General features: G+C 39.1%; 1 protein-coding gene across 3 annotated transcripts in view; it reads left to right on the top strand.

Moving 5' to 3' along the window:
* Positions 1–27438, top strand: part of man1a2 (mannosidase, alpha, class 1A, member 2) — a 203625-nt gene that overhangs the window by 100779 nt on the left and 75408 nt on the right. For all 3 annotated transcript variants that reach the window (XM_088083570.1, XM_088083571.1, XM_042494453.2), the window contains exon 6: positions 14779–14859. In XM_088083570.1, the coding sequence (XP_087939696.1) occupies positions 14779–14859 (81 nt within the window). The remainder of the gene's footprint in view (positions 1–14778; positions 14860–27438) is intronic.

Raw genomic sequence — 27438 nt, forward strand, 5'->3', positions numbered from 1 at the left:
TTACTTTGCTCCCTGCATATTCTTACAGCCAGGGATCCCACGGTCGTGAGAAACCTGCAAAAGTCATGGAATTTTACAATCACATTTTCTAGGTCTTGAAAGTAATACAACTAGTAAAAATCATGGAGGTTTTTTGTGTGTAATAAGTTTAAGCACATTAATGTAACATAAGGGGAATTCTGCAGCTGGTGATGTAACGTAACTTAAGTATGTGTATACATGTTTATTTTGTTTTGTTTTTTTTTTTTGTTTATTTGTTCATCACGAAAGTTTCTTTGTTTTCTCCCTGCATTCTGTCTCTCTTTTTATATATTTCCTTAAGGCATGTCAAATAATTTTTAAGCACTTTTGGCCCAAGGAAGGGGAATACAACTGTAAATGGCTGTATTTCTTATCTATTGTACTGCCTATTTTCAGAGAAAACATGCCTTACAAACCCACATTTCTTTTTTTGGCAAAAAAAATTTCTTATTTTATTTCTGGTGATTTTTATCGAAAACAAACATTTTTTTCTTTTTTTTTTCCTTAAAATTTATATTTAAAGAAAACAATGTGTTTGATGGGATTGTTTTCTTTAAAAAGATTGTTTTTTTTTCTTGTAATATATTTGCCAATTTTTATAGAAAACTGAAAAAAATGTAGTTTTTGTTTTCTTTTCTTCTTTTTTTCTTTTAAGGAAACTGGATTGGAATGCATCTTTTCTTTTAAAAAAAAGAAAAGCAAAAATTGTGCTGCTTATCAAAGCCAGAAACTGTAAAAACAAAATAAATTTCAAGTGGTCCTGTTTGAATAGAATAGAATAGAATGTTTGAATAGTTTGAATCTTTCGAATCTTTTAATCTATTGTAGCTCTTCCATCACTCTGTCCCTTTATTTATAATCTATTCATAGTCTTTGTATTTGACTCATTTATTGTCCATAATCTTTCCCCTTTCATTACATTTGACAGTCACAATTTTTATCAGTCCCTCTATCATCATCTGCTTCGTCTATTTCTTTTTATCTTTTTACCCTCTGTCCATCCTCCTAGTTTTTCTTTTATTGCCTTTCCTTTGAATTTATTTCTTGCTCTCTATCTTCTATCTCTTCACCATCTCGCTTTATCCAGCTCGTTATTATTCTCCAACTTGATATTTACTTTTTTCCCCCTTTTCCGTTCTCGCCTGTCATTTATTTTTGTTTCTATCCTCCAGTTGGTTCATGAACATTTATTCACACCTAACTAGGCTTCCTTCGTTTACTCGTCCACCTGACAAAGCTCTCCCTCCTTCCTTTATCCTCTCTCTATCCTCACATATCCTCCTCTCCTTTGTTCTGCATTACCTTTCGTCTCCTCTTCCCCTTTTCCCTCTGCTTCCCCATAATAGCTAAGCTGTCATCTCTCCTCTCTCCCTCTTTCCTCACATCTGTCTCCCCTACATTTCCCTTTAAATCATTATTCTGTCCGTGCTTTCTCCTCGCTCTTCCTCCTCATTTTTCTCACTCTTCTCTTCTTTCTGCCTGCTCCGATGTTTGACTCCCGAGCTTGTTAGTCCCCCTACCGAGGCAATCACAGGGCAGCTAGCAGGTAGGCAGAGGGGATCTAACAGTCTGACACTTGGAGGGCTAATTAACCTCTGGATCACTGTGGTCGAGCAGCGGAAAGAGGGATACAGGGAGGAGCTGGGGATGGAGAAGGAGGGGAAATGGAGAGAAAGGTGGAGAGAGGCTCAGCAGTAAAACAAGTGTGAAGAAAGAAGCATCAGGGATAGAGAGATGAGAGAGAAAGAAAGACAGAAAGAGGAAGACCAGCAAAGATTAATCACCGTCTGAGGAGGCAGGAGTTTGGATGGATGAATCAAGAAAAAAGATGGAGGAAGAAAGATCAGCCGTGAAGACAGATCGAGGGGGATAAAGATGGGCAGAAAAGATGGCTGTGAGACAGGAAGCAAAGAGAAGACATGAAATGAAAGACAATTTGTGGACAGATAGAGGTGAAAGAGAGGGAGAGGGGTCAGGTAAACCTTTGTACCCTAGGCCATGTATCCTTTATTGACAAGTTTAAAAAAAAAAGATAATAATTATAATGTTAATAATAATGGTGACTTCATTTATATACCAGGTAACTGCTGGGTCTTAAAAGTCTTAAAAAGCCTTAAATTTAAGGCCTTTAAAAGTCAACAAAGTCTTAAATTTTGTTTGCAAAGGTCTTAATTTTTTTTCACTTGTCCTCTCACAGTAATGTTGCTTGTTACATGTCCTGCTGTGTTTTGGATGTTGCAGCAAACTGTCGCTTATTTTACTCCAGCTACAGTCACACACTTCGCAAAGCCTTTGTGTGTAAAGTATTTCTGTTTTTTCTGAGGGGAGTTTACCTACTTACTCAGCTTCAGTTCAAGTAGGAGTTTTTGTTGTTACCGAAAGTTATTTTGTAAGGCCACTGAGAAGTGTTTGGTTTATTAAGTTTGATATTATTAGAGTACAGACACACAGCTCACAAAGCTACATAACTCACATATTAATGTGAGTATTAATAACATGTTATATTAAATTCAGTTATTTGATAAATAATTATTACTTGTGCTAAAAATCTACACTGTTGTTATAGTGTTGAAATGGAGATGACGTTACGTTACTCAAAGACTACCACGAAAAAAAGTGACTAACTGTTTCCACCTCAGATCAGGCATAAAAAATTTGGCTTTAAAAAATCATTTAAAAAATGAAAGTGATATTTAAGTGTCTTTCCACCACACTTATCCTTGTGATCGTTCCTAGTAGCTCGTAAAAAGGCCACCACCAGTAAAAAATTAATGAAAGAACTGGAGCCATGATATAAAATTCAACAATTTTAAGACACACAGTGCAGTTTTATGACACCACATGGGGAAAATATATAGACCACACTGAAGTAAGACATCTTCTGTCTCTGATCATTGTTGACATGGATGGGGTGAGAGTTGCACTATATGGGTATATGGGTTCAAATTGGGGGTTAATTGGAATATAGTCTACTCTTTATTAACTTTATACCTTCACTTTTAATAAGAAATCTTCCAAATATGATGATTATCTGGAAAGTTACAATGAACATCTTTTTTGTATATTTTGAAGTGTAAGTCATGCTGAATCTAAAAATAGGTGCATCATGTATGTTAGTTAGTGCTGTAAAGTACGTCTGTAAGGTGTTATGTGGAGCTGTCTGTGAATAACGTTTAAAAACATTTCAAAAATGTCTTTCATATCAGAACATTATTGAGTCATGCTGAGTTGTCCACACAGTTCTCTGAAAATTCTGAGATTGAGGATGGTTTGTTGGAAAATTAAAAGAAACCTTGTCATGACAAAATGAAGCAGAAAAAGAGGGGTGTGTGTTTAGATGTGAGTGGGGAGAAACAGATAAGCTGTTATTGGGAACTTGTGTAGTTATCAAACACAGAAAAATCATTAATATGATGACGATAAGAATGAAAATAAACACATTCACCTGACAATGGCAACACTGGGATTCATTAAATCGAAATGTTCAAGCGAAAACTGTGTTTTTCGGCACAGCGATATCCAAAATACCTGCAGGAGCAGCCGCTGTAATAAAACTCGCCTCAGCAACAAACAATATGAGATCCGTGCCTTATGAAAAAGGTGGCAAATTATTAAGAGTATTACAAATGCAATAACAATGACAGGAATATGAGACAATGAGGAAAAAAATGCAAATGTGTTTGAATTGAGTAATAAGAATGTGAGGCAGGAGAGAAGAGGAGAGGCCCCTTGGTTACACAGGAGAGAGGAGATTAGAGGGAGGAGAAGAGAAGATGAGACTTGAAGCTCCTGTTAACGAGCGAGAGAAGGAGGGAGGTGTGTCGATATGTTTTCATTAACGGCTTGGTTTGATGCCTTTATACCTGCATGCATTAGGCGAAGGATTCAGGCAGCGGCTTCCAGCTACTGTAGCATTCATGAAATGTTAAGCTAGCTTCAGCTGAATCTTTGCAGTATGGCGGCGGCATTACTCTGGCTTTCTGCTTGGGCTTTTTACAAAACAGGTAATTCCCCGCCTCATAGGAAGCAGTACTCTTCAAGCCTGCAGTAGCCTGGCTGTGTAATTGGCAGCAGAAATGTTATTAAGCTTGGCCCCTCGTGAAAATCAAAGATTTGTTCAACCCAAAGGGTGCAGCCACACCCAGCCGCTCCTGTCACACAGAGGCAGGAATAAGGGCATGGCCTGGATTTCCATGTAGGAGATTAAAGACATCACTCTTAGTCGAGTTTAATCACTCTCCTGTGCATGCATGTGTGAAGCCAAGTCGCCGAACGTTACACTGACCTTAACTGCCGCTGCGCATGTGTGTGTGCATGCGCCATCTCGTCAGGGCCAGTTTGACCTTTTACACTGAGGATGTTTTTAACCTTTTTCACTTAATCAAATTATATTTTAAAATCAGGAGTGACTTTGTTCGAATGAGCATGTCTTTAAATAAGCTCTACTGTGAGGTTCATACTGCCCCACGTCCTCAGAAGGATAATTGCTTTCCTTTTATTATTGTAGCTTTGGCATCAAGTAACATTGTGCCGATCTCAGTTGCTGTGATCTGTGAAAATAACGCTCAAACAAAGACTGATGGGACAAGAAACAAAGGGCTGTAAATCACTAGTGTCATCGCATTATGATTCAGACTTTTCCTATTCTTATATCTTTACAAACTACATTTTTAATTTACATTTTTTCTCATTCACAGATGTTTTCCTAAATCACTGTGCCTCCTGACAGAACAGCAGAGTTTAATTTCAGCCCACATGCATCATTTTTCAGCCTAACACTCTTAAAAGAGAGCAGCTAATATTGCTGTAGAAAGAGAAAGAAGTTAGCAGATTGAGATGCCCGGTTCCTCGTGTTCCTCGTGTACATTCTCTCACGTCACTGTTTACATGGCATTTGCTTTGTATCTTGATCCATCTTTTCTCTGAAATCCAAAATATTTCACCCAAGCAGATGGATCATTACACCCCCACAAAACGTCATACGTACAGTAATCAGACTTGTAAACCAGCCGTAAATGAACCCAAATTGATCAGTCTACTCACTTTGTTTGGATTTAAAACTGATAGTTAATGTACCTGTAATGTCTGTAATCCCTCACAGCACAGAGAAATACCACTTGTCTCTCTTGACCCACCTGATTTCTTTTTTTTCACGATGCCTCATTCTCAGAACCAAAATGTTACCATGACCAATAGAAACCAAGACATAACAAACTGTTGATCATGATTTTGCTGATTTTGTGTCAACTTTCAGTGCAATTTAAGATAATTACTCTGTTGTGAGACACTAAAAAAATAACAACACTTAAGCCTCTAAGGTTGTGTGTGTGTTTGAACATGTGCAAGATCTTGACGTAATTTCATTTGGCTTGATCTCACATGAGTGCAGTAAAGTGCATGTTGCCCGATTTCTAAATCGTCTTTGCTTAGAATCATAGTTTTGTAGCTCTAACGTGCTTATAACAAATGCATGCACATTTCTATTGTGTGCAGTCCCTCCACCACCTCTCAATTCAGCCACCCACCTGCCGCCACCACATCCACCGTCCACCACCGCTAATGAATGATTAAATAGCTGCCATGTCAGGTTGAGCCAAGCAGTGAGTCATTGTTCGAGTCTCCCGTGTCCTGTTGGGGGCCCCCGCGCTGCAGCTTGCCCTCAGATGATGGATGTGTCGGCGTGAGGTCTGCATCTACCAGCAGGCTCAAAGATCCACCAAATTAATGGACTCCGTTAACTGACGCATTAATAACCGCAGTTAAATTGAGGATTTGATCAGAGATGGAGAAGCGGAGATGGAGAGATAAATTAACGCGAGCTGTCAAAGGGTACGTTCCAGCTCAGCTTGATTAACCAGATTTAATCATAAAGGAGCAAGAGTTCCTTCTTCAAATTTGATACGGGAGTTTCCATGATGAAAACTTCAGCTCCTAGCTGGTGCATGTGACACTGTTCCTTCAGACATGAGAGGCAGAGAAGACCGCCTCCCCAGTAACATTCTGCTGTTTATTTTTCATGACATTGCAGAGCTTTCTCAGTCCTACACGGTGAAAGCTGTCATGTTCGTCATGATTAGACGCCCCCCTCTTGCTGAAGGTGAAAGACATTTGACAGTGACTTCCCCTGCTCTGTGTGTTCCTCTATCTTGTCTCCCGGAATGACATGTCATCGCAGAATTTAATATTTTAGAGGAGTCGCCTGGATGACATGTTTTTCCAGTTGTTTGCCTTCAAACTTCAAGGACTATCATCACATTTTTGTCATGCTCCAGTGAAATATTTGAGCCCAAACTTGTGTTCGGCTGCACACCAGCACAACACAAACTGCGAATAAAAAAAAAAAGAGAAAAATCTTGGTGTTTTGTGTGCAGCGCTTTTGTTACAATATACTCTGTGCTATAAAAATATAGATGGAGGATTATGAAAGAGAAGGGAATAATAACAGATGAATGCTGAAGGTTTTTATGTACTTTCACCTGCTCTGGTAAAGGCATTTATTACATAACACACAGAATGCTGGGTATAAGTAAGCAGTGGCAACATAAATTGCATACAGCTCCTGAAAGAACACAAAGAAACACCGCGCTCGCTGATAAAATGTTCGTACTGTGCTGAGAGCTACTCACTTCACCTCAGCTACTGATATTTCAATATGAAGCAGTGCATCAGTTCTAATATCTCGCCATTAACACACGTAATTCAGGAAAGTGGCAGGTAGAGAACAGAGACGCACACATTAGGTACGTGTCTTTGAGCCTTATCTGTGATTGAAAGCTGCGGTAGGCAGAGATCTGAAAAAGGCAAGGAAGAAAATAAAAGGCATGTGAATGTGAAAATACACCCTCCTGCTGCAGATCACCCCGTCTGTCCTAAGCCTCTACCACAAGACAACCACGAGCACCTGCACGCTGTCCTTTCCATAACGCCCAGGCCACACTGTATGTGTGAGCAGTGCATGACAGCTACCTTGCTGAAGTGCTGCGGCTCGCATGCTTGCAGTGTCCACATTGGCAGCATCGTTGCTGCGGTGCTGCTTCAGAGCTGCCTGCTGTTTTAACTACTGTAGTTCACCTATTAAAAGCCAATGCTCCACTGACAATACAGTGCAGGCTACTGTATTGTCATCAATACAGACATACAAGTTTTTTACAATAAAAAAGCCTGGTGAACAACTGAAGGAATTCATTTGACAGAAACATTGTCAAAGGGCTTTCACTTTGAAGCAGAAAAAGGAAAGGTTGAATAAAACAGATATTTCCATTTCTACATCTGTGACAAAAACAGACATTGAAACTGTAGTAGGAGCTGCTATAATGTCAATATGATTATTTGATTAGAAGTATTTTTCACTGTCTACTTTTGCTGAGCACTGACTGCATCATACACAAAAAATCAGAGAGACTCTATCATCTATGTCTAGATGTGCCGCAGCTGAGCAGCAGCCACTTCACGCCTGAGCAGAGCCGCTCACGTGGTCAGTTTGGCTTCTCCAACCTGCTGACATGGATTTCACAAAGACAGCAGGTTCAGCGACACACACATGCCTCTCACACAGGCTGTGTCCCATGTGTAACCCAGTGTTTCCGATACATTGATTTATTTATTCATATTATTTTACCGACTTCACTCAGCCCCTCTGGCTAGCTACCCCACCGTCCCTCTGCCTTGCTCTCCACCGCTTTGTACTTTGTCTAGTGGAGAGCAGCACCGGAGACCAACCTTGATGTTGGCAGCTGTAGCAGCTTGAATTTAGCCAGCACAAACCCCCCAGCGGGATGGTGGCCAGCAGCACCAGGTCTAACCTGTGTACAGCAGCAACAGAAAGTTTGGGATCTGGTAGCGAGTCGGGTTGTCCAGCTCCTCACCCACTGCTTGAATGGAAACCAGCAATTATTAACATTTGAAAAGCTGGAACCAGAAAGATTTGGGATACTGCTGATCACATATCTGGCAACTGATTGTACACTATATGCACGTTTAGCTCACACAAACTCACCAAGGTGAGATGATAAACTTAAATTGATAGATCCATGAAACAAATACATGGAACTTAAAAGTCAGAACTGCAGATGACTGGCTGCATACGTGGTGGAGGTTGTGGAGTGTTGAAATAGTTTGTCACCTTCAAAACATTACATGAAATAATGAAGTTTGTTAAATACATATAGTCATGTAGTCATGTAGTAAAAGTAAAATTGCAGGAAAAGTAATGAATTAAGTACTTCGAAATTGTACTTAAGTACATCACTTGAGCTTTCCACCACTGCTAATACATTAACCAAAATATGCCTGTAATAGCAGGATGAGGCATTTTACAGTAGTGATCCAGTTGAAATAAACAACAGTTATTATTTGTGACAGGAAAGTAAAAGCAAAGAAATGTTTTATAAGATGTGTTGACAGATTTCTGTTTATTCTGGTAGGTGGTGGATATTAATAGAGAAAGCAGAAAAGGTTGGAAAGTGGATGTAATCCTCGGGGGAGAGTTAGTACAGTATGTCATTAAGAGCTATCTCATGTTCTAAGATCAGAGACAGAAATGACTCTGCTGTCCCATTTTGTACTTTCAGAACGAAACAATGCATTGTAATCAAAAATTCTATTCTTGTGCGAGTCTCATGCACCAGCGCACAGGACCTACGTGCTTCCTCGCTGTCCTATCTGTGTTCACTGCAGGCGATTTTAAATTCGGGCTGGTTTTATAGCTCCTCTGCTCATTGGGGTCCGGCCTCCTAAACCACAGCTGTAAATGGCTAACGAGCGAGGGTGACTGACAGACAGGGAGTTAGATAGATGGATGCTGCCAAACAAAGCTGGCCTTGAGCTTTACGAGAGCCTCCCGTACCACCATCACTCAGTCCAACACAACTTCCACTCCATGTGTAGCAGTCTCTGTAGCTTTGCTGTCTCCTTCCTGATGGGCAGCTGTTTTATTCTGCAGTTTAAGGGTGAAGATTAAAATATGAAAACACTTAGACCGGTTATGTGTGTGGGTCTAGAGGTTAATTTTGGTACTCCACCACCAGCCGGGTGAGGTGACAGCTAGCTAGTGGTGCCTGACCAAAGGTGGTGAGGCAGCATTGCTTCGGAGACATCGTGCACCTTAGTTGGCCTGCTGTGTAGGCGGCTTAATTGTGTGCCGTAAAACCTCTCTGGCATAAAAAAGTAACTGAACCACAGAGTGCCTCTATCATGAGAATGGAAAAAAGCGTGTGATTGGCTGGTGATAAAAGCTGCCATCAAATACGTCACCAGCCACCAGATCAGCCAGTAGGAAAAAAAGAAATTGCAAAAGCCAGGTTTCAACTAGTAGAGGGCAGTCGCTTTGCATATTTAACCCTTTGAAACACGGATCAGTTTTCTCGTGATGCATCCAGAAGTCTTTCACAAGCTATTATTATTTATTTATCATTTATTTATTATTTATTATTATATGAAAACGTAGGGGAAAAATGCGACGACCAACTTGGAAAGAAATGTCCCACAAATTGCAAGGAATCAGTAAAAGGTGAAAATTACCTTAAAAATAGTTTTTAAAAAGTGGGGGGAAGATTATTAGAAAATTATTACAAAAAAGGGAAAAATGTCCAGAAAACCATATTCATAAATATAATACATTTTATATTTAAAATTTGGCCGGAAAAAAAGTAATAACATATATAAGATAATTAAATTTTTTTCATTTAATTATCTGCACTTTTGTGTATTTATTTATTTATTTTTTGCTTATTTGCAGGTGATTTTCTTGTAACTTTCTTTTAGCAATTTGTTGGTATTTTTTGTCTTTTTAAGTTGCTCATGTTTTTAGCAGAGAGAAGGAAAAAAGGGTTAAACACAATATGTAGAGTTCATATAGTTTGCTTTAAAATGTCGAGATTTGGACCTGAACCTATCAACAACATTACCAAATAACTTTATACATCAGTTTTAAGGGAAAAAGAGAGTTTGGGGGTTAAGTCACTTGTTAACTAAGTTATCACTGGCAGCTCTGCTAGTACTTTTGGCTAGGCTAATGATGCTAACACAGTTAACAATGCAAAAGCAATTGAGTGGCTCAAAAGGAAACAGATTACTCAACCTAGGGGAGGCTGAAAGCTCACCACCGTGTTTGTGCAACAACGTTGTCCGGCCACCATGGGAGTGACGACTGTAAATTGCTGAATGAGAGGTACTGATAGCTCGCTTCAACACAAGCTAACCAGTAGAGACCAGAGGGTGAGCAGTGGGCACTATGTTACTGATGTTAACACGGCTACTCTCATGTCTGTCAGCAAAGCTAGCAGAAAAAAAAACGCAAGACATTTACTTTTACAAAACATTAAAACTTCACTTCTGAACAGAAAGCGCTTTAAAATGTGCCGCTAAAGCTCACTGAATCAGTGGAGAACCAAACTAAAGGGAAAGATCTCCTGTATTTCACATCATTTTGCTTTCCCTTAAAAATAAACCAATTAGTTTATAGGTGTGAGGCCATCAAAAGCACAATTTAACAAACATGACATCCCAGCTTCAGATTAATTGCGCACTTGAAAAAAAAAAAGTAGTTGCTCTAATTTTCATAATTGGACATTAAAGGGATTGTCTGTGACATTTCAGCTTCCAGCAAACAGGTGTGATTTGAAAAGAGGTTTACACGGCGGCCTACACTTATTTTAAAATGATGAAAAGTGGCTGAAAGGTGTCTGTAGACATCCATTGCTGCCACATAAAAACTTTGTGTAATCAATTTTATAAACTAGTTTAATTTGATAATCTGCGTGATATGATATTGTGTGAAAAAATGTACTGGGTTAATTATTGAGAAAACGAGGCATAGTTTTATGGTATGTAAGCTAATTTTCAAGAGAGAGCTCTCTGCATTAGGAATTTACGAGGTTAATGCATATGCATTTATCTGTACTGACCTCATTGAAACGCATGGAGTGTGCAAACAAAAGACAGATGATAAAAACAGAGAGGGAACCTTGTAGAGGGAAAAAAGCAAGAGCAGTAGAGATATGCTCTCAGGGGTCTTGGACAAAGTGGGATCTACTCAAGAAGAAAATAACGTAGGTGGAGCTGCAGAGATGAGACAGATTCTCCACCTCATTCCTTTTACAGTCAGGATTCGGCACTCTCTTCCCGCCAGCACAACTGCACTCATGGGATGTGAGGGAGGACCCAGCTGCTAGTGACACGGCTGCATTATCACACATTCTGACAAGTGTGCGAAATCATTTTAACTCAAGGTCGATTGTAGGTGCTGCTACGTCCCTGCTGTCTTTTCTGACACCAGAGGGGAGGCAGTTTGTAGAGATGCAGCAGGTAGAGCGGCCCCCTTTTTTTCGGAGGCAGTCAGATTTGTTACGAACTAGAGGCAAAAATCCTACAAACTACAGACAGCTTTCAGATCATTAAAAAAGAGGGATAAGGCAGCTTTGCTCTACATGTACACACAATGCTGTGGTCCTCAGTAGATCAGAAAACACTCTGATAGAAATTATTTGTATAGTCTTGTGAGAGAAGGGGTGCCAAGACGACTGTCCAGTTCCCAAACAATGCTGATTTTTATTTCTATAAAATATTTTATAACAAAAAAATTACATCAGCCTACACATTTTGTGACTCTGCAATTTTGTGTTTTTCACTGCTGACTGTCTTTGCCAAGTCTCCCTTGAAAAAGAGATTCTTAATCTCAATGGGACCAAACTGGTCAGATAAAGGCTAAATAAACACAATTATGGTGCAGATCCTCAGTTTTATTTTTCAGCTCCACAACCCTCGATGCAGTTTTTCTTCCACAGTAAACGTGAACAATTATGGTGAACAGTTCTGCATGAACTGAAGCAATCAGGGTGTTTTGGGAATTTGTTTTGGGAGGTACTGAGCCTGTAACATGATGAATGAGTTGGATCATACTGGGGTGGTGGAAAAGATTGCAAATAGATATTTGGTTACAATTTTGGTTTTGTTAAAATAGGACCCTGATTACTTTAATTCATGGAAAATGTGTGCCTGTTTTGGATTTCCTGTTCACCCTTGAGAGAAAAAAAAAATCTTCACAAATTCAAGGCAACACGTAGGGAGTAAAGTGATATGAAAAGGTCATCTTGCAGCTGAAGTATTCCTGTATGTCAGTGGAGGGTAGCTGGAAGTCAAGGGTAAATTGGCAGTGATTTGGCAGCCACCACTGGTGACCCGAAACTGGAGGCTGTTACGGTTGAGCGTCAAAACAGGTGATGAATGTTGTCTGCGGACACCTGCTCCTGACTAAAGATTACAGTTACCTCATGCAGCAACAGAAGAGAGCACAAATAAGTGTGGCAATTATGTTCGTTTTGTCGACCTCCAGTAGCAAATGTTGAAGCCCCATTTTTAAAACTCAGACAATGCTCGTATTCTCCTCCTCCGCTTCTTACTGTCTATCACCTCTGGAGTGCATTTACTGCAAATGGAGGTCATTGAGACTGCCCTTTAGAGAGATGTGGAGGTTAAGTCCTCAACTCTTGTATGTTTTCATCTCTTCTGCGAAAATATCAGAGTGAGATCATATTGTAATTTGCACGCAGCTCTCAGCATTTAAATGCACTTGGCCACAAGTCGTAGTCTTACTACGTCAGGGTTACCATGGTACCAAGGGAGTTGTCAGTCCCAAAAATGTACATATTTCACCTTCATTACTTTGCTGTGATAATCTTAAATAATTTTAAGTTGTCTCAAGAAAATGCTGAAGACCACATGCTGATACGAGGCCACTGAGATCGCTGTGGTTTCTGGGAAATCTGTCTAAACCAGAAGAGGACCAGCAGCAGCGCGATAATTCTTCAGGGTACATTAGAGTGGGGAAAAAAGGAGATTTTGTTGAGATTTAGCCCCAATTAAGCTGTGCTTTGCAAACAAGAAAATTGGGGTGAACACTGGCGTACTCTCTCATCCTCCTCGTAGCACCCCAAGCTATAAAATAATAGCCAGTGCGACAACAATGGGCTTAATTAGTGGAGGAAATGTATGCATAAACTGTGTGTGCAGTGGTTATCCATAGAAAAACTCACTTGTAGTAAATATCTGGATTTTTTTTTTTAACTCTGATGGTGATGTTTGAGGCTTTTGCTTACATTTTGTGCAGCTCCACATCAATCTGCAGGCAGGTTACAGATTTATGACGCAAGTATTATCAGATTTGGGGAGTTTTTGATTTCAGATGTTACTTTCTTCTCCAGAATTCAAATTCCCCTTCAGTTTGAGTTTTTCAAGTTTTTATGTACTGTGCTGTCTTATGAGATATGTTTGCTGCTCTGTTGTTTTTTCATCTGCCTGCTCAAGGACTAGAGATGCAAACTGGCTGCTAGTTAACTCTTGTGCAGGGACTTTTTATTGTGCGTTGTTCCTGTAGAAATAAAAAAAATACTGGAGTCCTTCTCAGCTGAGCTGTAACATTAACTAGCTCAGCGGTGCTCAGCCAGCTAATGTTAACTGGGTCATGATCTCTGGAAGGAAATATTGCTGTTGAACTTTTTATATGTTTTTTAAATTATTTTTAGGGCTGTGAAACAATTTATGTTTTAAATTGCGATCAATCGCAGAATTCCTTTAGTGAAATGCAGCTATATTTTTAATTGCGTGTTTTCAATTTTTTGAAAGTTTTGAAGTCCATATTGACAAGCTAAAACAATTCTTACCAGACTGCCTGGACTAGGAATCAAAAGACAGCGAAAAACTGCATGGGACTATTATAAAGTGGGCAGGTCTATAAAGGGGAGGCTCGTGGGTACGCACATCTTCTGGAGGTGAAGGGATCCCTGTTAAATGGCAGTGACATTGCTAAAATGTAGCCTAACTTTGGAGCGTTGTGTAGCTCCCTAACATGACATGATGCAGTGGTACTACTGGATTCTTCAGTTTGAGTTTCAGATGATACCAATGTCATCACTGTAACTTTAAAACTCAGCCCAGAAAAGCCTCTTAAAACAGAAATCTTAGATGGCAATTAGCTTGATAGAAAAATAAATAAATAAGGGACCTTATATCACGATTAATCTGTTAACATGGTTAACCATATTCCTCAGATCTTCTAGTTTCAGATGATACCAGTATCATAAATCGACCTTTAAAACTTAAAGCCCATTTTAGCCTCTTAAAGATGGAAATGTCAGTAAGCGATTAATGTGATTTTAAAAAAATGTATGCGTTAATAGCCGGCCCTTAACTGCATCAAGATTAATACGTTTATGCTGACAGCCCTAATTTTTGAAGCACTTTGTGCACCAGAAGCCGAGTGCCACTTAGCTCCATTATGTTGGAGAGAAGGCAGAAATCCACTGCCGATATCATCAGCACTCGGCAACTCACACCAAAACAATCTAGACTGATAAACAGCACCACAGGAAGAGGAACAATATTTGTTTGTTTCTTTTCAACTTATATAAGACTCTTACTTTACATTATTTATCTAGGACACTTTGCTGGACTCTTTGATTATATTCATTTTTTATTTCTACAGCTTCATACTGCTGTTGTTTTATTGTTGTTCATAGATCTTAGATATATGTTCTCTGGGACTGTGTTGTGTTGTAAAAATGTTTGTGTCCTTGCATATGATGTCATTTATGTTGCACTTTGTTCCAGAATAATGTCACTCTTAGTTTACTTGCACAAACATAGATGGTACAATGGCAATTAATTTGATTTGACTTACGTCATAAAATGAACAGGAAAAAATTATATAAATTGTTTGCGTCATCCTAGCTGATGTTTTTCTGTGCTCTCTTGTTTTTCCAGAATGCCGAGGTTTCTGTGTTTGAGGTCAACATCCGTTTCATAGGAGGACTGCTGGCCGCCTACTACCTCTCTGGACAGGAAGTGAGTACTCAGCTGTATGCGTGTTGTTATCGAGGAGCAAGGAGGTTTCATTGTCAGCCCTCTCCTCTTTTTGTTTTTTCCTCTTCACCTCCTCTCGTCATCCTTCCTCTTCTCTGCTCCTATTAAGGTCAGCAGGCAGATTTTGGCTCTCGGTTAAGGAGCTGATGAAAGTTGAATGTATCTCTTTTTTTTCTGTTTCCTCTCTCTGTCCATCCCATCCACTCCTCGCTTTCATGCACAGCCAAGCAGCGCTCCCTCTGTAATGGGAGCAAATACATCAAATATGTGTTCACTACAACGCCCACATCCTCTGCGCCCTCTTTTACAATTTTAGGAGGTTTTTGCAGGTACCAGGAGAGTAGTAGTAGTAATATGTCATTTTATTTAAAACACAGCCTGAAAACACATTTGCTGATTTTCAGTATCAGCTCTTTGAGTCCTCATTCATTATTTTATTTATTAATGCTGCCCTCATTTTAAACTGCATTTGAAAATGAGGGTTCTGTTTCTCTCCGGGTTGAAAAGAATCGTCATTCAGCTTCATTTCACATTAGTGAACCAGAATATATAATAATGGGTATTTTCTTGCAAGTCATGATTTATTAAACCCCCCTCTAGAACTATTTTAAAGGTCCCATATTGTAAAAAGTAAAATGTTAATGTCTTTTTTAATTGTAAAGCAGGCGAAGCAGCTATGTATATATCATGAAAGTATCAAAAAGCTCAATCCACAGAGAAATACACAGAGTCCGTATTCCTAAACGAGCCACCAGGACCATGTAAAGGTAGAAACTGCTTCGATAGTGCCGTTATAGCCATTTTCTGACTGTACTGATGGTGCAGAGATGATGAGAGCGCAGATGTGGAAGACCTGGACATAAAGACGAATCAGAGTAGAAAATGAAAAAAGCTAATAAGAAATTTTAAATTTGAAAAGGGTTTCCAAAAAACAAGACAATTATGACAATAAAAATCAGAATCCGCTTTATTGACATGTAGGTTTTTACATACATGAAATCTGCTTTGATGTATTGGTGTATAAAATAAACATAGTGAGAGATAAAAGTCAAATCAAGATACATTAATATAAAAGAAAATTATAATAAAAATATGAAAAAAAAACTTTAAAAAAAAAATTAAAATTTTTTATTATTTTATTTTATTATTTTTCTTGATCAGTTAAAAGAGGAATGAATAATGATGCAGGCTTGGCACAAAGTTTTAAAAAAATAGCAATATGTAGAACTATCCAGGTTTTTCCTTCGAAAAATAGACGAAATATACATAAAAACGCGTTTATTAAGAGTTGATTGTGGCAGATGGTATAGCTGCTTCATAAATGTTCTCCTCATCAGGTGATATAACAAAGCAGAGGACTTATTAGTCATCTGTCGGTTAGTAAAAGCAACAACAATGAGTAAAAGCTGATCTAATCACCTACAAGTTTGGCTTACTCCCACGAATAACGCCCCTAACGTTGAAAACACACATTAAACTTTGCCCGACCACACTGAGTGATGCAGAGGTCGCGCGTTGGCTTTTTGAAACTGATGAAGAGAGATTTTAAATCACTCTGAATAACAACATATGCTAAAGTGCCTCACAGGCAAAACTTACGTCAACTCTTATTCTCCGATTTGATTCCACCTCCTCCCCTTAAAAAATCAAACTCAGTCATTCATCAGAGCGCACTTGAGCGATAATAGAAGCGGTGGGTGGTGGGAGAAGAGGGAGATGGAGCATAGGAGGGCTCGGAGGAGAGACAGTGATGGAGGGAGTGGAGGAGAGGGTGGAGGAACAACTGGGACGGGACAGCGAGGATGAGCGGAGGGTGTGTGAAGGTGATGCTTACAGATAAAGAGATGGGAGTGGAGGATGAGGATGATGAATGGCTGAGGGGGGAGGAAAGCCAGTGAGACTCATTCTTCACTTTCATCGGACGTGTCCTTGAGCAAGGCACTTAACCTCCTCAACTGCTCCAGTCAACCAGCAGCAGAGGAGACGGTTGTTACTGGGAAGCTCCCCTGGGCCCACTCCCAGCAGACGCAGAGTTTATCAGCGTCGCTCCCAGTTGGATGTTAGCGTGTCGTTAGGGATGAAGCTGTGACTGAGGGAGGGGCCGAGTCACAGAGAGAAAACAAGACATGAAACAGGGCTGAATTAAGACATTAGTGCCGAAGAAGAGCAGGAAACGGCAGGAGGAGATGAGACAGACGACATCAAAGGGAACAGAAGAGAGACGTGGAACAGTAAGAAAGATCGAGACAGAGGAGATGTAAAGATAGATGGGATGCAGAGTAAAGAAAAAGGAAATAATTAGGGTTGTCAGGTTTTTTTAATCACAATTAATCGCAGAATTTCGATTGCTTTTAATTTTTGTAATTCAACCTTTTTTTTAACCGGAAAACCTTTTGAGATTAAAAAAAAAAACTTTTTCAAAAGTGTCCTGGCCAACACAGAGAGCAAAAAAAGTTACAGACAGAAACGTGGATTAAAAATACAAAATTAACTCCAAAGCAACCATATACAACATAAAACGAGCACAAAATAAAGTTACCTCAAGGAAGAACAACAATGTTAACATGTATGTTAAAAAGTATGTTAACATATGCCATAAATAAACTGTAAAAACAAGACAGTCAAAAGACCAGCAGAGATGCTCCCTGACTTTGGCATGAAGAACAAAACGTACAAAAGTCCTGCTTTAAAACAGGCCACAGAAACCAAAGAGAGCAGCTTAAAGTCCTTCTGCAGAAGAGTTCATTTTGATTGTTTGCATTTGTTAATCACGTTTTCAATAAAGTGCCATAAAGTGCCGCGAAGCATGGAGGCCAGCCATTGATCTCTGAGGCCGGCTCTGCAGAGCCCAAGAGTTAATCTTCAGACAGGAGGTGGAAGCCAGGAAGCTCCTACTATCGCTCCAAGAACTGACTGAACAGACTTTGGATTTGTGTCGTTGGTCTGTCGCTTCGAGTGCATTGAAAATTTTCCAGGAGTGACTCATGCTGAAGACACCATCTCTGAATGTCCATTATTTATTTTTTCTGTGCTTTATGTGCTCAACCCTTTGAAACTTAGATGGACATCAGTTTTTTCTTGTGCTGCATTCAGACACCTTTCACAAATATTTAAACCTTTAAAACCTGAGCGAAAAGTTTAATTCTCTTAAAAAAAAACATGAGAAAAGGCAATGAGCAAATTTCAAGAAACTGGTAAAAGGTGAGAAGAAGAAAAAGTGAAAATTGATGTTTAAAAAAAAGGGCAGAGAGGGAATTAATACAAAATTTAAAAATAAAAAATAATGATAAAAAAATAGAAAAATTAACAGAAAATATATTTATGATTGTAAGAATTATTTTAGCACATTTTTAGGCCATTCTCTTGTTTGTTTTTGTTCTTTAGTTTCCTTTTTCTTTGCTGATTTTCTGGTGCCGATTTGCTCAGGTTTCAAGGGGTTAATAATCATTGAAAGACAATAAAAGTGTCACTTCCAGGAGATAAATGCTTCAGTAAACTTCTGTGACATTGAAGTTAACACATTATTAATTATTATTATTAAAGGTTATCACATTTCCCAGCTGGTTCAGAGTTGTATAACTGAAACAAGCTCTTTATAAAGACTTGAGAGGAAATGAAGGAGTTACGCTCGAACTATAAGACCTATAAAACGCCTCTCTAGTAGAAAGCTGTTGTGAATTACAAAACAATGGAAGTGATAAAAGATTTCCAAGTCACAAATCTTTGTATAAAACCATCAGAATAAAGGACAAACAGGTGAATAATGTCCGACCAAATAGGAAAAGAAAGAGAGGCAGAGAAGGAAATGCAGACGGAGGGACAGAAACACAGAGAAGGAGAACGAACAGGAAGGAGAGAGATTCAGAGAATAAGAGTCTGAGATCAGCATTCAGGTGGAGGAGGTGTTGGTCTCTGTTCAGCAGCGGTGATGGATTGTGTTTACTGCTCTGTCCGTCCCCACCGTTATTCTTTTAGTCTCTCCTTCTGTTTGTACCTCTTCCTCTGATGTCCTCACTACCTTTTTCTCTCGTTTCACACCTCTGCTTGCTCTCCTGGTCGCCCGTCTACACTGGTATAACTAGATCATCTCCTTCTTTTACTCATCTCCACGCTGCTGTTTCTCCTCTCTATTCCAGGGTTCCCGGGGATCCTTAAAAAGTCTTAAAAGGCATTTAATCAATTAATCTAAAAAACAAGGCCTTAACCGTGAGGATTCATTCACTGTGAGCGCACAACAAACAAACAGCTCTCCAGCTCACTTATTACTAATATTTGCAAGTCACACTGGTGCTTCGTGGTCGCAAAATGGGACTGAATAGTCGTGACTGGAGTTATGCAAATACAAACACTCATTAAGTTAGACTGTTACCGCAGGGACGTTAAACTTGATGATTAATTCTCTATAAGCTGGAAACAAACTAACAGCTCTCTAGCTCATTTATTAATAGTATTTGTAAGTCATAGTGTTGCTCTGTGGTCGCAAAATGTGACTAAATAGTCACAGTCTGGAGCTCTGCAAAAGCCCTGCTCTGTGTGTTTGTGTTTGTGTGTGTGTGTGTGTGTGTGTGTGTGTGTGTGTGTATATGTGAGAGTGTGTGCCTGTGAGAGGTAGAGAGCCGGCCGTAGAAGAGATTGAGAGAACCTAAACATCAGTGGTGTTTAAAATCAATGTGATAATTTATACTTGGTGTTCACGATATAGTCATTTTATATATCACATGTGGAAAAAGCCACAATACTTGTAGTGTATTCGATATATATCGCCCAAAACTACTTGAAGGTGTAATGCTGACGAGATAGTAGTGTCCATCAGGGAAAGAGAGAGACAAAGTCCACTGTATGCTTCACGTAACGTCAGTTGCTGAAGCAGTTCACTGTAAAATGCTTTGCGTATAATCTGGTCACAGACACCACTTTTCTCAAAGTGAATGAATTCTAGCCAGAAAAACAGTGTTAGACATACTGATGTAGTTTGCTGTTAATAGCTGCCTAATGAATGTTGGCTCTGTGCGTCTAAAAGTTGCAGATTAATTGATGATGGATGTCGTGGTATCATGTGTCATCTTTTGTTTTACAGGAAGAAAACATAATTGGATTTTGAAATAAGAATATAAGGAAATGGATTTTTCTTTAGAAGTTTTTGGTTTAAAATGTTTAATAGGTGCATAGTTTGGATGGGAATGAGATCTCAAGGTCAAAGCGGCATTTTTCTTTCATCTCCACTTTGAGATCATGAAAGAGCAGAAAAGAGTGTAACTTTTAGCATTTTCAATAACTATGTTTGAAGGGTTTTTTGTGTGTCTTTAATCAGAGCAATATTTTGGGGGGCTCGTTAGCCTTCTGTTTACTTTCAAAGCAGCAGGAGGTAGAGGAGAGTTTGAGGATAACATGATGTCTGATGAATCTACATCAGCTACTTTTGCTGGCAGGAAGAGAAACTTGACAAGAAAGATAGAAAAACAGCTACAATTCGAAAAAGATAAAACAACCTATTTATCAAACACAATGTTTTGTCGGCTTTTCTTCTTGCAGCTATTTTGGTGAGCGGTGTCTTTTTCTCTCTTCTTGAGTTTGTTCTGCCAATACCTGCAGCTCATTAGCTCAAGGGTGTGTTTACCTTCGGTTTTTAAAAAAAATACAGAAACTTAGGATCTGTAGTCAGTGTACCCACATTCGGATGGTGTTTTCCCTCCAGTCTGACATACTGTCCTCTGATTGTTTGAGCAAATGTGATAGTAAACCTCTGAGGACTGCAGCAGAGTGTGCTGTATACAGGCAGGTATGCTGCCCACCAGTGTCAGCTCAGTAGAGTTTAGTACAGTGATGTATTTGTGTCACTCTGACTTTAGTGAAGCAGTGGTACAGACATCTCCCTCTCTGCATTTTTTCTGCATCTGGCACTCTACTACTGCTGCAATTTCACTGATGTCATTATCAATTAAGTAAATGGAACTTGCAATTAAGAAACAACCACTCCACTACTTTGGAAAATATGCTTGTTTAGCTATATAATATGATTCCTAAACATGTTGTGATGCAATGTGATGCGATGCGATACAATGCAATACGATACAACTTTATTGCTGTCAAATTGCTTATTACCAATGCAATTTTATTTGGATTTAGGGCTGTGTCATAATGACGAATGCTGGTTCAGTCGGTTTTCATAAATCAAACCACTTTGAGCTTGTATACCTGCCTGGACCGGCAAATTGGAAAATCGACCCAACTCTAATGTATTTAAATTTCCCACAATAAGACTTACCACTGACCTGACAGCATTCTTCAGTCTAAGTGCTGCATCACTGTTTCCATTAAAAGTAATATTCGCTGGTAAATGAAATTTAATAGTGATAAAATTATTACTGCAGATTCAAGTGCCTAAAGGACTAAATACTATTTTTTCCATGTGACTTCAAGTTTTCTTTTTCCTGGCTGAAATCCATTATGCATGTGAGGAGGAAGAAAAACTGAGACTTTTTCTCCTTGTTCCCTCAAACAAACAAAAAAAGAAGGGCTGGAACCACGGGGATGATTTGAGCAAGGAACAGCAGATTGCACAGAGACGGGAGAAGTCAGGGGAGCAAGCCGAGCGCTGTAATGTAGGATAACGAGATGAGAGCGTCTAAGAAAAAGGCTGCAGACTGTGCACTAAACACTACAGTACAACCACCCTGTGGACCGATGGAAGATAAAGAGTTAGGAGGATGACAGAAATAGAGCAGCAAATGAAGGGAAAGCTCGTAGACAGACAGCGGAAAAAGATAATTGCAATAATGGTGGTGATAAACATAAATAAGATTAACCTGATTCACTAGTTTTGAGCATAGAGAGTGAAATAATCATAAAAACTGAACAAAGAATAGACACGCTCAACCATTAAATTTAAATGCCTCCCTTACTACCGATTCCAGATACTTTTGGAAATATCAAAAACTAAATTTAAGACATTTTAAGACTTTTAAAGGAATCTTGGGACCCTGTATGTGGTCAAATGTGTCCAAGACCACCTCAGCAATGGTTTGAGTGAGCAGATCACAATGAGTCTTGGTGGCTGTTTACAGTTTTATTTACAGGGTTCGTACGGTCATGAAAAACCTGGAAAAGTCATGAGTTTTGCAAGAGCAATTTCCAGACCTGGAAAAGTTTTGGAATTTTTGTTTTTACAAACTTATATAGTAACACATGATGTGTTCAACGACCATCTGAAATCTGCAAATCTAGTAATAATTTCTGTTTTTACAGTTTCTGGCTGTGATAAAAAAGGCTGGAAGGCATGTTTTCTCTAAAAATTTTCTTTAAAAAAAAAAAAACATGCCAACGTTTTCTTTAGAAATCCCCAAAGATCTGTAACAACAAACAACAATGGTCATAATTTTTTAATGAAGGGTTTAAAAAAAAAGTTTAAAGGAAAGTTTTTATTTAAAGGAATTTTTCTTTAAAAAAAATGGCAGCAAAAAAAATTAAAACATTTAAAGTTGCATCCTCTTTCCTAAAGGCAAACTAAAAAAAATAATGTTCATAAATAGTTAGTTCATAAATAATGAACAGTCTCTAAGTTATACTTAAATATTCCGTTCTAATCTGGTTTTGAATTCAATATTTTTATCATATATGTATATATTAAAAGCTATTGTAGAAGAAGTATCGATGATCATTCAGAGAACATATCTACTTCAAAATTGCCTCAAAGTCATGGAAATTTATTGGTAAAAATGTGTATGAACCCTGAATTTAGGGCTGTTTACTTGTGATCCGATTACCCATGACACATTTTAAAACCAATCGTAAACAGGGTCAAAGTGAAAGACAAGAAGTTGTCATAAACGACAAGAAAATAACACGCCTTTTGTCTCTGCTACCAAGACATCCTGTATTTTCCTCTCCCTTCTCTCAGATTCTTGTCAGTTGTTCATCCTCTCAGTTCTGTCCCTGTATCTCTTTCATTATGCTGCACTTTACCTGTTACTCCCCTCTCACTCTCTGTCTTTGTCTGTCTGTGCTGTGATATAGAGCTTAACTGTCGTGTTGTCCAGGGACTGATATGACTGCACACTGCAGTATACACACCGCCGGTCTGTTTGATCTCGCCAGGGAGCATTTGATTCCCCTCTCATTTTTTGTCAAACACTGAACCTGTCAAACAAATTCAGGGCATCTCACTCCCTCTGACTGACTGCCACTGCGCCGCTGCCCAGCAGGAACCCAGAGAGACACACACGGCATAAAAGGAAAGAGTGGAATTGGCTAGCATCGCCATCACTGTGAATTAGGAAAACTTTTAGGGATTCGGCACAAAAAGATGTGAGAGAGGGCAAAGTTGTAAGGAGGTGAATGTGCCCAGATTTTCTCCGGGGAAGGCAAAACAAATCAAAGAGAAGTGGAGTAATTATGAAATTATCACTGTGTGCTAACAGCAATTTGAGGCTTCACATTCTGGAAGTCAAAATGTAAACATGAATAAGACTCTTCTCATTCACTAGCTTCAAACATAGAGGGGCAATGTCGCAGATGGCAAAAATTGGAGCCGACTGATATTTGGGTCTGACAGTTTTATCTGCGGATTACATCGGCTTCTAAGTTGTCCAGCGTACACTGTATGAAGTTTGTTTTACTTACAGTAATTTAGAATGATCAAATTCCCAATTAAGTTTAAGTGCTCTGATGGCATTTTTTTTTTTTTAAAAAAAGGGTATTTTTAAACTCTAAAATATCCTGCCTTCATTACATATCTTTGTCACAAGTATTTGATAACCATATCTGAGGGATAATAACATTGCATAATTACATATATATGTAATATCAGCCGATAAAGCAGTATTGCGATTTTTTTTTACGCTCCAATTGATACTGGCAATGGCCCCAAAAATCCAATATTGGTCAGACTCAAGGAAAAACAGAAAAAAGGTGTCTGTTACAAGGATATTTTACTTTTTATCCGGCAACACAAGGATGCACAGTATATACAGACTTTGGTTTATAGTGGGGAGATTTTTCTGGAGGACTGTTGTGCAGAGACTTGGCTCAGTCGTGGAATCCCAGATCAGGCTGTTGGAGAGGACTCCGGTGGGACGAGGCGAGGCGGACTCCATGTTTGCATTGTTGATGCTTAGTACTCAAACCTAGTCAAAGTTGATGGACAATGTTTCCCTGGTGTTGAATTTTTAATGTGCTGGACATATTATCCGCCCAGAGAATTCCCCAGGCTTTCTGTTTCTGTTGTTTACAATCCTCCTGATGCAAAAATCAAAAAATGCACTACAGGAAATGCACATCTGTTTTTGTTTTTTTGTTTTTGTTGGGTTGCAGAAGGGCGTCTGTCTCACTCGAGCAGAAAAGCATTTGTATCATTCTGCATATCTCTAAAATCAGAGGTTTTTGAGAGTCTGTGAATGCAGTGCATCAGGCAGAGCTCCACATAGTTTTTTTTTCACCTCCGCAGCATTTTGTCACTCGCAGGGTAGATAATTAATTTGTCGATCCGTTCAAAGCTGATCAGATCAGATTGATGGATGAGAGGAACCACTTTTTGTAAGTGAAAGTAAACTTTTAGACCCAGAGTTGCTCTTTCAGTGCGCCTGTTGTTCTGCTGCGCCGTCTCTGCCCCCAGTGCACTAATCATAATCAAACTAATCATATTCCCGTAACACTCCGTATGAACAGTCTAGCTCCAAAAATTTAGTTGTGGTGGCCACAAAAAAGGAATGTGTGGGAAACCCTGACATCACAGTACAGGAAACCTGGAAAAGTCATGTTTGTCAAAATCATTAAAACCTTGGGAAAAGTCAAGGATTTCTGATTCCTATAAAGATATTAACAATAAGCTTCTCAGGATAACCTAAACAGCTGAAAAAAAACATGTTGGTGCTGAAAAAAGAAAATGCTATGTGGGCACCCGGCCTTAAGGGACTACGACTGCATTTCATTGTGCAACCCCATGTTGTAAAATGACAATAAATGAATCTTGAATGACACCTTCAGCTTATTAGGCCAGTTTTGTTGTGTGTTATGAGAGTTTTCTGGCTCTTCTTGCCTTTTAGGTGCAGCCAGTGTGCAGAATAGTTAGAAAATGAACAAATCTGTAGTGACGTATTTATCTGACTATTGCCAGATTAGTTAAAAGGGCGAAATGACAATATATATACAATTTGCATAAAGTCTTTGTATCTGAAACAGCAGCTTCAAATATGCAAACTTTAATGTTTTGACATTCTTGCAAGAGAGCAGCACATATTGAGGCCACCCCAGTTGTTTCTAGCAACAGCCGTCTGGCTTCCCCTGGGAGTCCTTTTCCCCTTTGCAGATATTGCTGTGATGACATGCTCAGTAACTGGCAGCTCGGCTCCAGCAGGCAGCTGCACACACACACTGAGAGACTGAGGGGAAAAGATGTTGTAGCAAACGGGAGAGAAATTTTAATTCCACTCTGCAAACAAATGGCCTACCGTGCCTCTACAAACCAAGGGGGAAATTACAAGGTATCTATCCTGCTTAGATTTTGATAATGATGATTCAACCACATTGCAAAAGTCACAAAGGGAGAAGAGTTGGAAGGACGACGAGGTTAAAAGAGTCCAAATGGGATTAAGTCAGAGAGGTGTGGAGATGAGACAGAAATGGATGTAGAGGGAAGAGGACAGAAAAAGAGTGAGAGATTCTTGTAACGGAGATGACAAGCAGAAAGATGTGGGTAAATGGACCATGCACTGAATACAGGGAACAAAAGAGGAGATAGAGAATTAAGTTAATGAGGGAAAGAAGAGACCAATGTAGAGTGGGAAATAAAGAAAGAGATATCGCCCCATGATTTAATGGTGAACAATTGCAGATGTATACAGACGTTCACACAGGAAGTTCTACTTTTCAGTTATTTAAGAATGATAAGAAAACTCCATGCAAAATAACTTCAAATTAAAAGCCCATAATTATGACAACAAATTGACCCTTTGCTAAGCCTCACCCTCCTTGGCTGCTGTCGTCAACCTTTTCAAGTTTTGGCACCGCCAGTGACATGTTAAGATGTCGTTTTTACTTATATCTGTTAAAGATCAATCTTGAAGCCCATCAGCTTTCAGACTGATGACAATATCAGACCCAAGTTTACCTTTGTTCACCTGCTGTAAAAACATTGTCAGTGCTACTTGGACTACACGTGGACCATAATGGGGACTAGAACACTTATTATAGGGAAATCTTGTCCCGTCACCTTTAGATTCTGCATATATACTCAGATTCTGTTTATAGTGATCAGTGAGAGGAAAGAATATCAAATTTCTGAAATATCAGAGAAAAGTAGACAGAAAGGACTTCAAAATGTATTTGAGAGCTGCTTTTACGTTATAATACATATGCTGAGTGGTGTGAATAAAAAGGTAGTTAATTGGAGGGAAAAGCTCACTGGTCCCAATTCAAGTGGCTCCACAGGTTTGACAATTTACAGCAACAGGAGCAACAACGTTCTTGTACAGCGGGATAAATAATTACATATTGTTTTATTTTAAGCAAATTCATGCATATTTAGTTATGACACCCCATAGCTTTCATTATCTAATGTATCTTTTAGCTTTTTGCAAGCAAAACTAAATTATCTTGCTTTCCATTTGTTTAAAGCGCAAACAGCTTCAAATGGTTCACAAATACCAAACTTGAAGTTAAAGCATGAGTTACTTATAATTAATACTGAGCTGTCCTTATATGCTAACATGCTATGCTACCTGAAGTTAGTAAGCATATTACCTTGGAGCAAATGAAGGAGTTTTTGATGATCTTTGATGGATTCAGCTGTCCTCCTACGTTTCTGGGCTCATGACGTGAAACAGTACATTCTGGGTTGAAATTAAAAAAAAAACGTCCAATTAATGTTGCAGAGGGACTTACACCAGGGGGAGAACTAATGCCGTTGTTGAGCTGTGGTCAAACAGTGTGCCACAACCAATGAGAAGTAACAGCAGCGAGCGCTATAGACAAGATAGACGCTACTATCAACGCTGTTCTAAATGGACACGATTTCTCAGTAGTGCATTTTAGTTTTGTATACTTCACTCTATTCAAATCTTAAAAACTCGGGCAAATCCAGTTTGTCTGCATTATTAAGCATCAGGCTGGACTTGAAACAGTGTTAGACTCCGGCAGATATATTGGTCTGTGGTGATTGTTTTGGGAAAATCGAATCCTCATCCCTCACAGAAATCAGTTAGTGTTGACCCAATGTCAGACTGACAATGGAAACATAGTGTAACAAGTTGACTATTGTGTCTGATATCAGCCAAAAAATCCACCCTGCTCTAAAGTCTGAGAATGTCTGCTGTCGGACTCGCATGTTACATATGCACGGTTTTGGCATTTTCCTTCGTTCGGAAAGATTGATAAGCCTCACGTGCCCACTTCGAGATGCTAACTTAGGATTGACTCATAGCAGCTTTACGGAGGAGCTCAGCAAAGGGTCAATTGCAGCTATTCTAGACGCCCTCTACTTTACTTTATTGGATGTCCCACATTTTAAATTTACTTAATGTTTTCTTGCATGGAGAAAGATTCAGCAGCTTTGTTCTATTTTCAGCC

This window comes from Plectropomus leopardus, chromosome 10 (assembly GCF_026936395.1).
Source record: "Plectropomus leopardus strain MGB_pleo_1.0 chromosome 10, ASM2693639v1, whole genome shotgun sequence".
NCBI lineage: Eukaryota > Metazoa > Chordata > Actinopteri > Perciformes > Serranidae > Plectropomus > Plectropomus leopardus.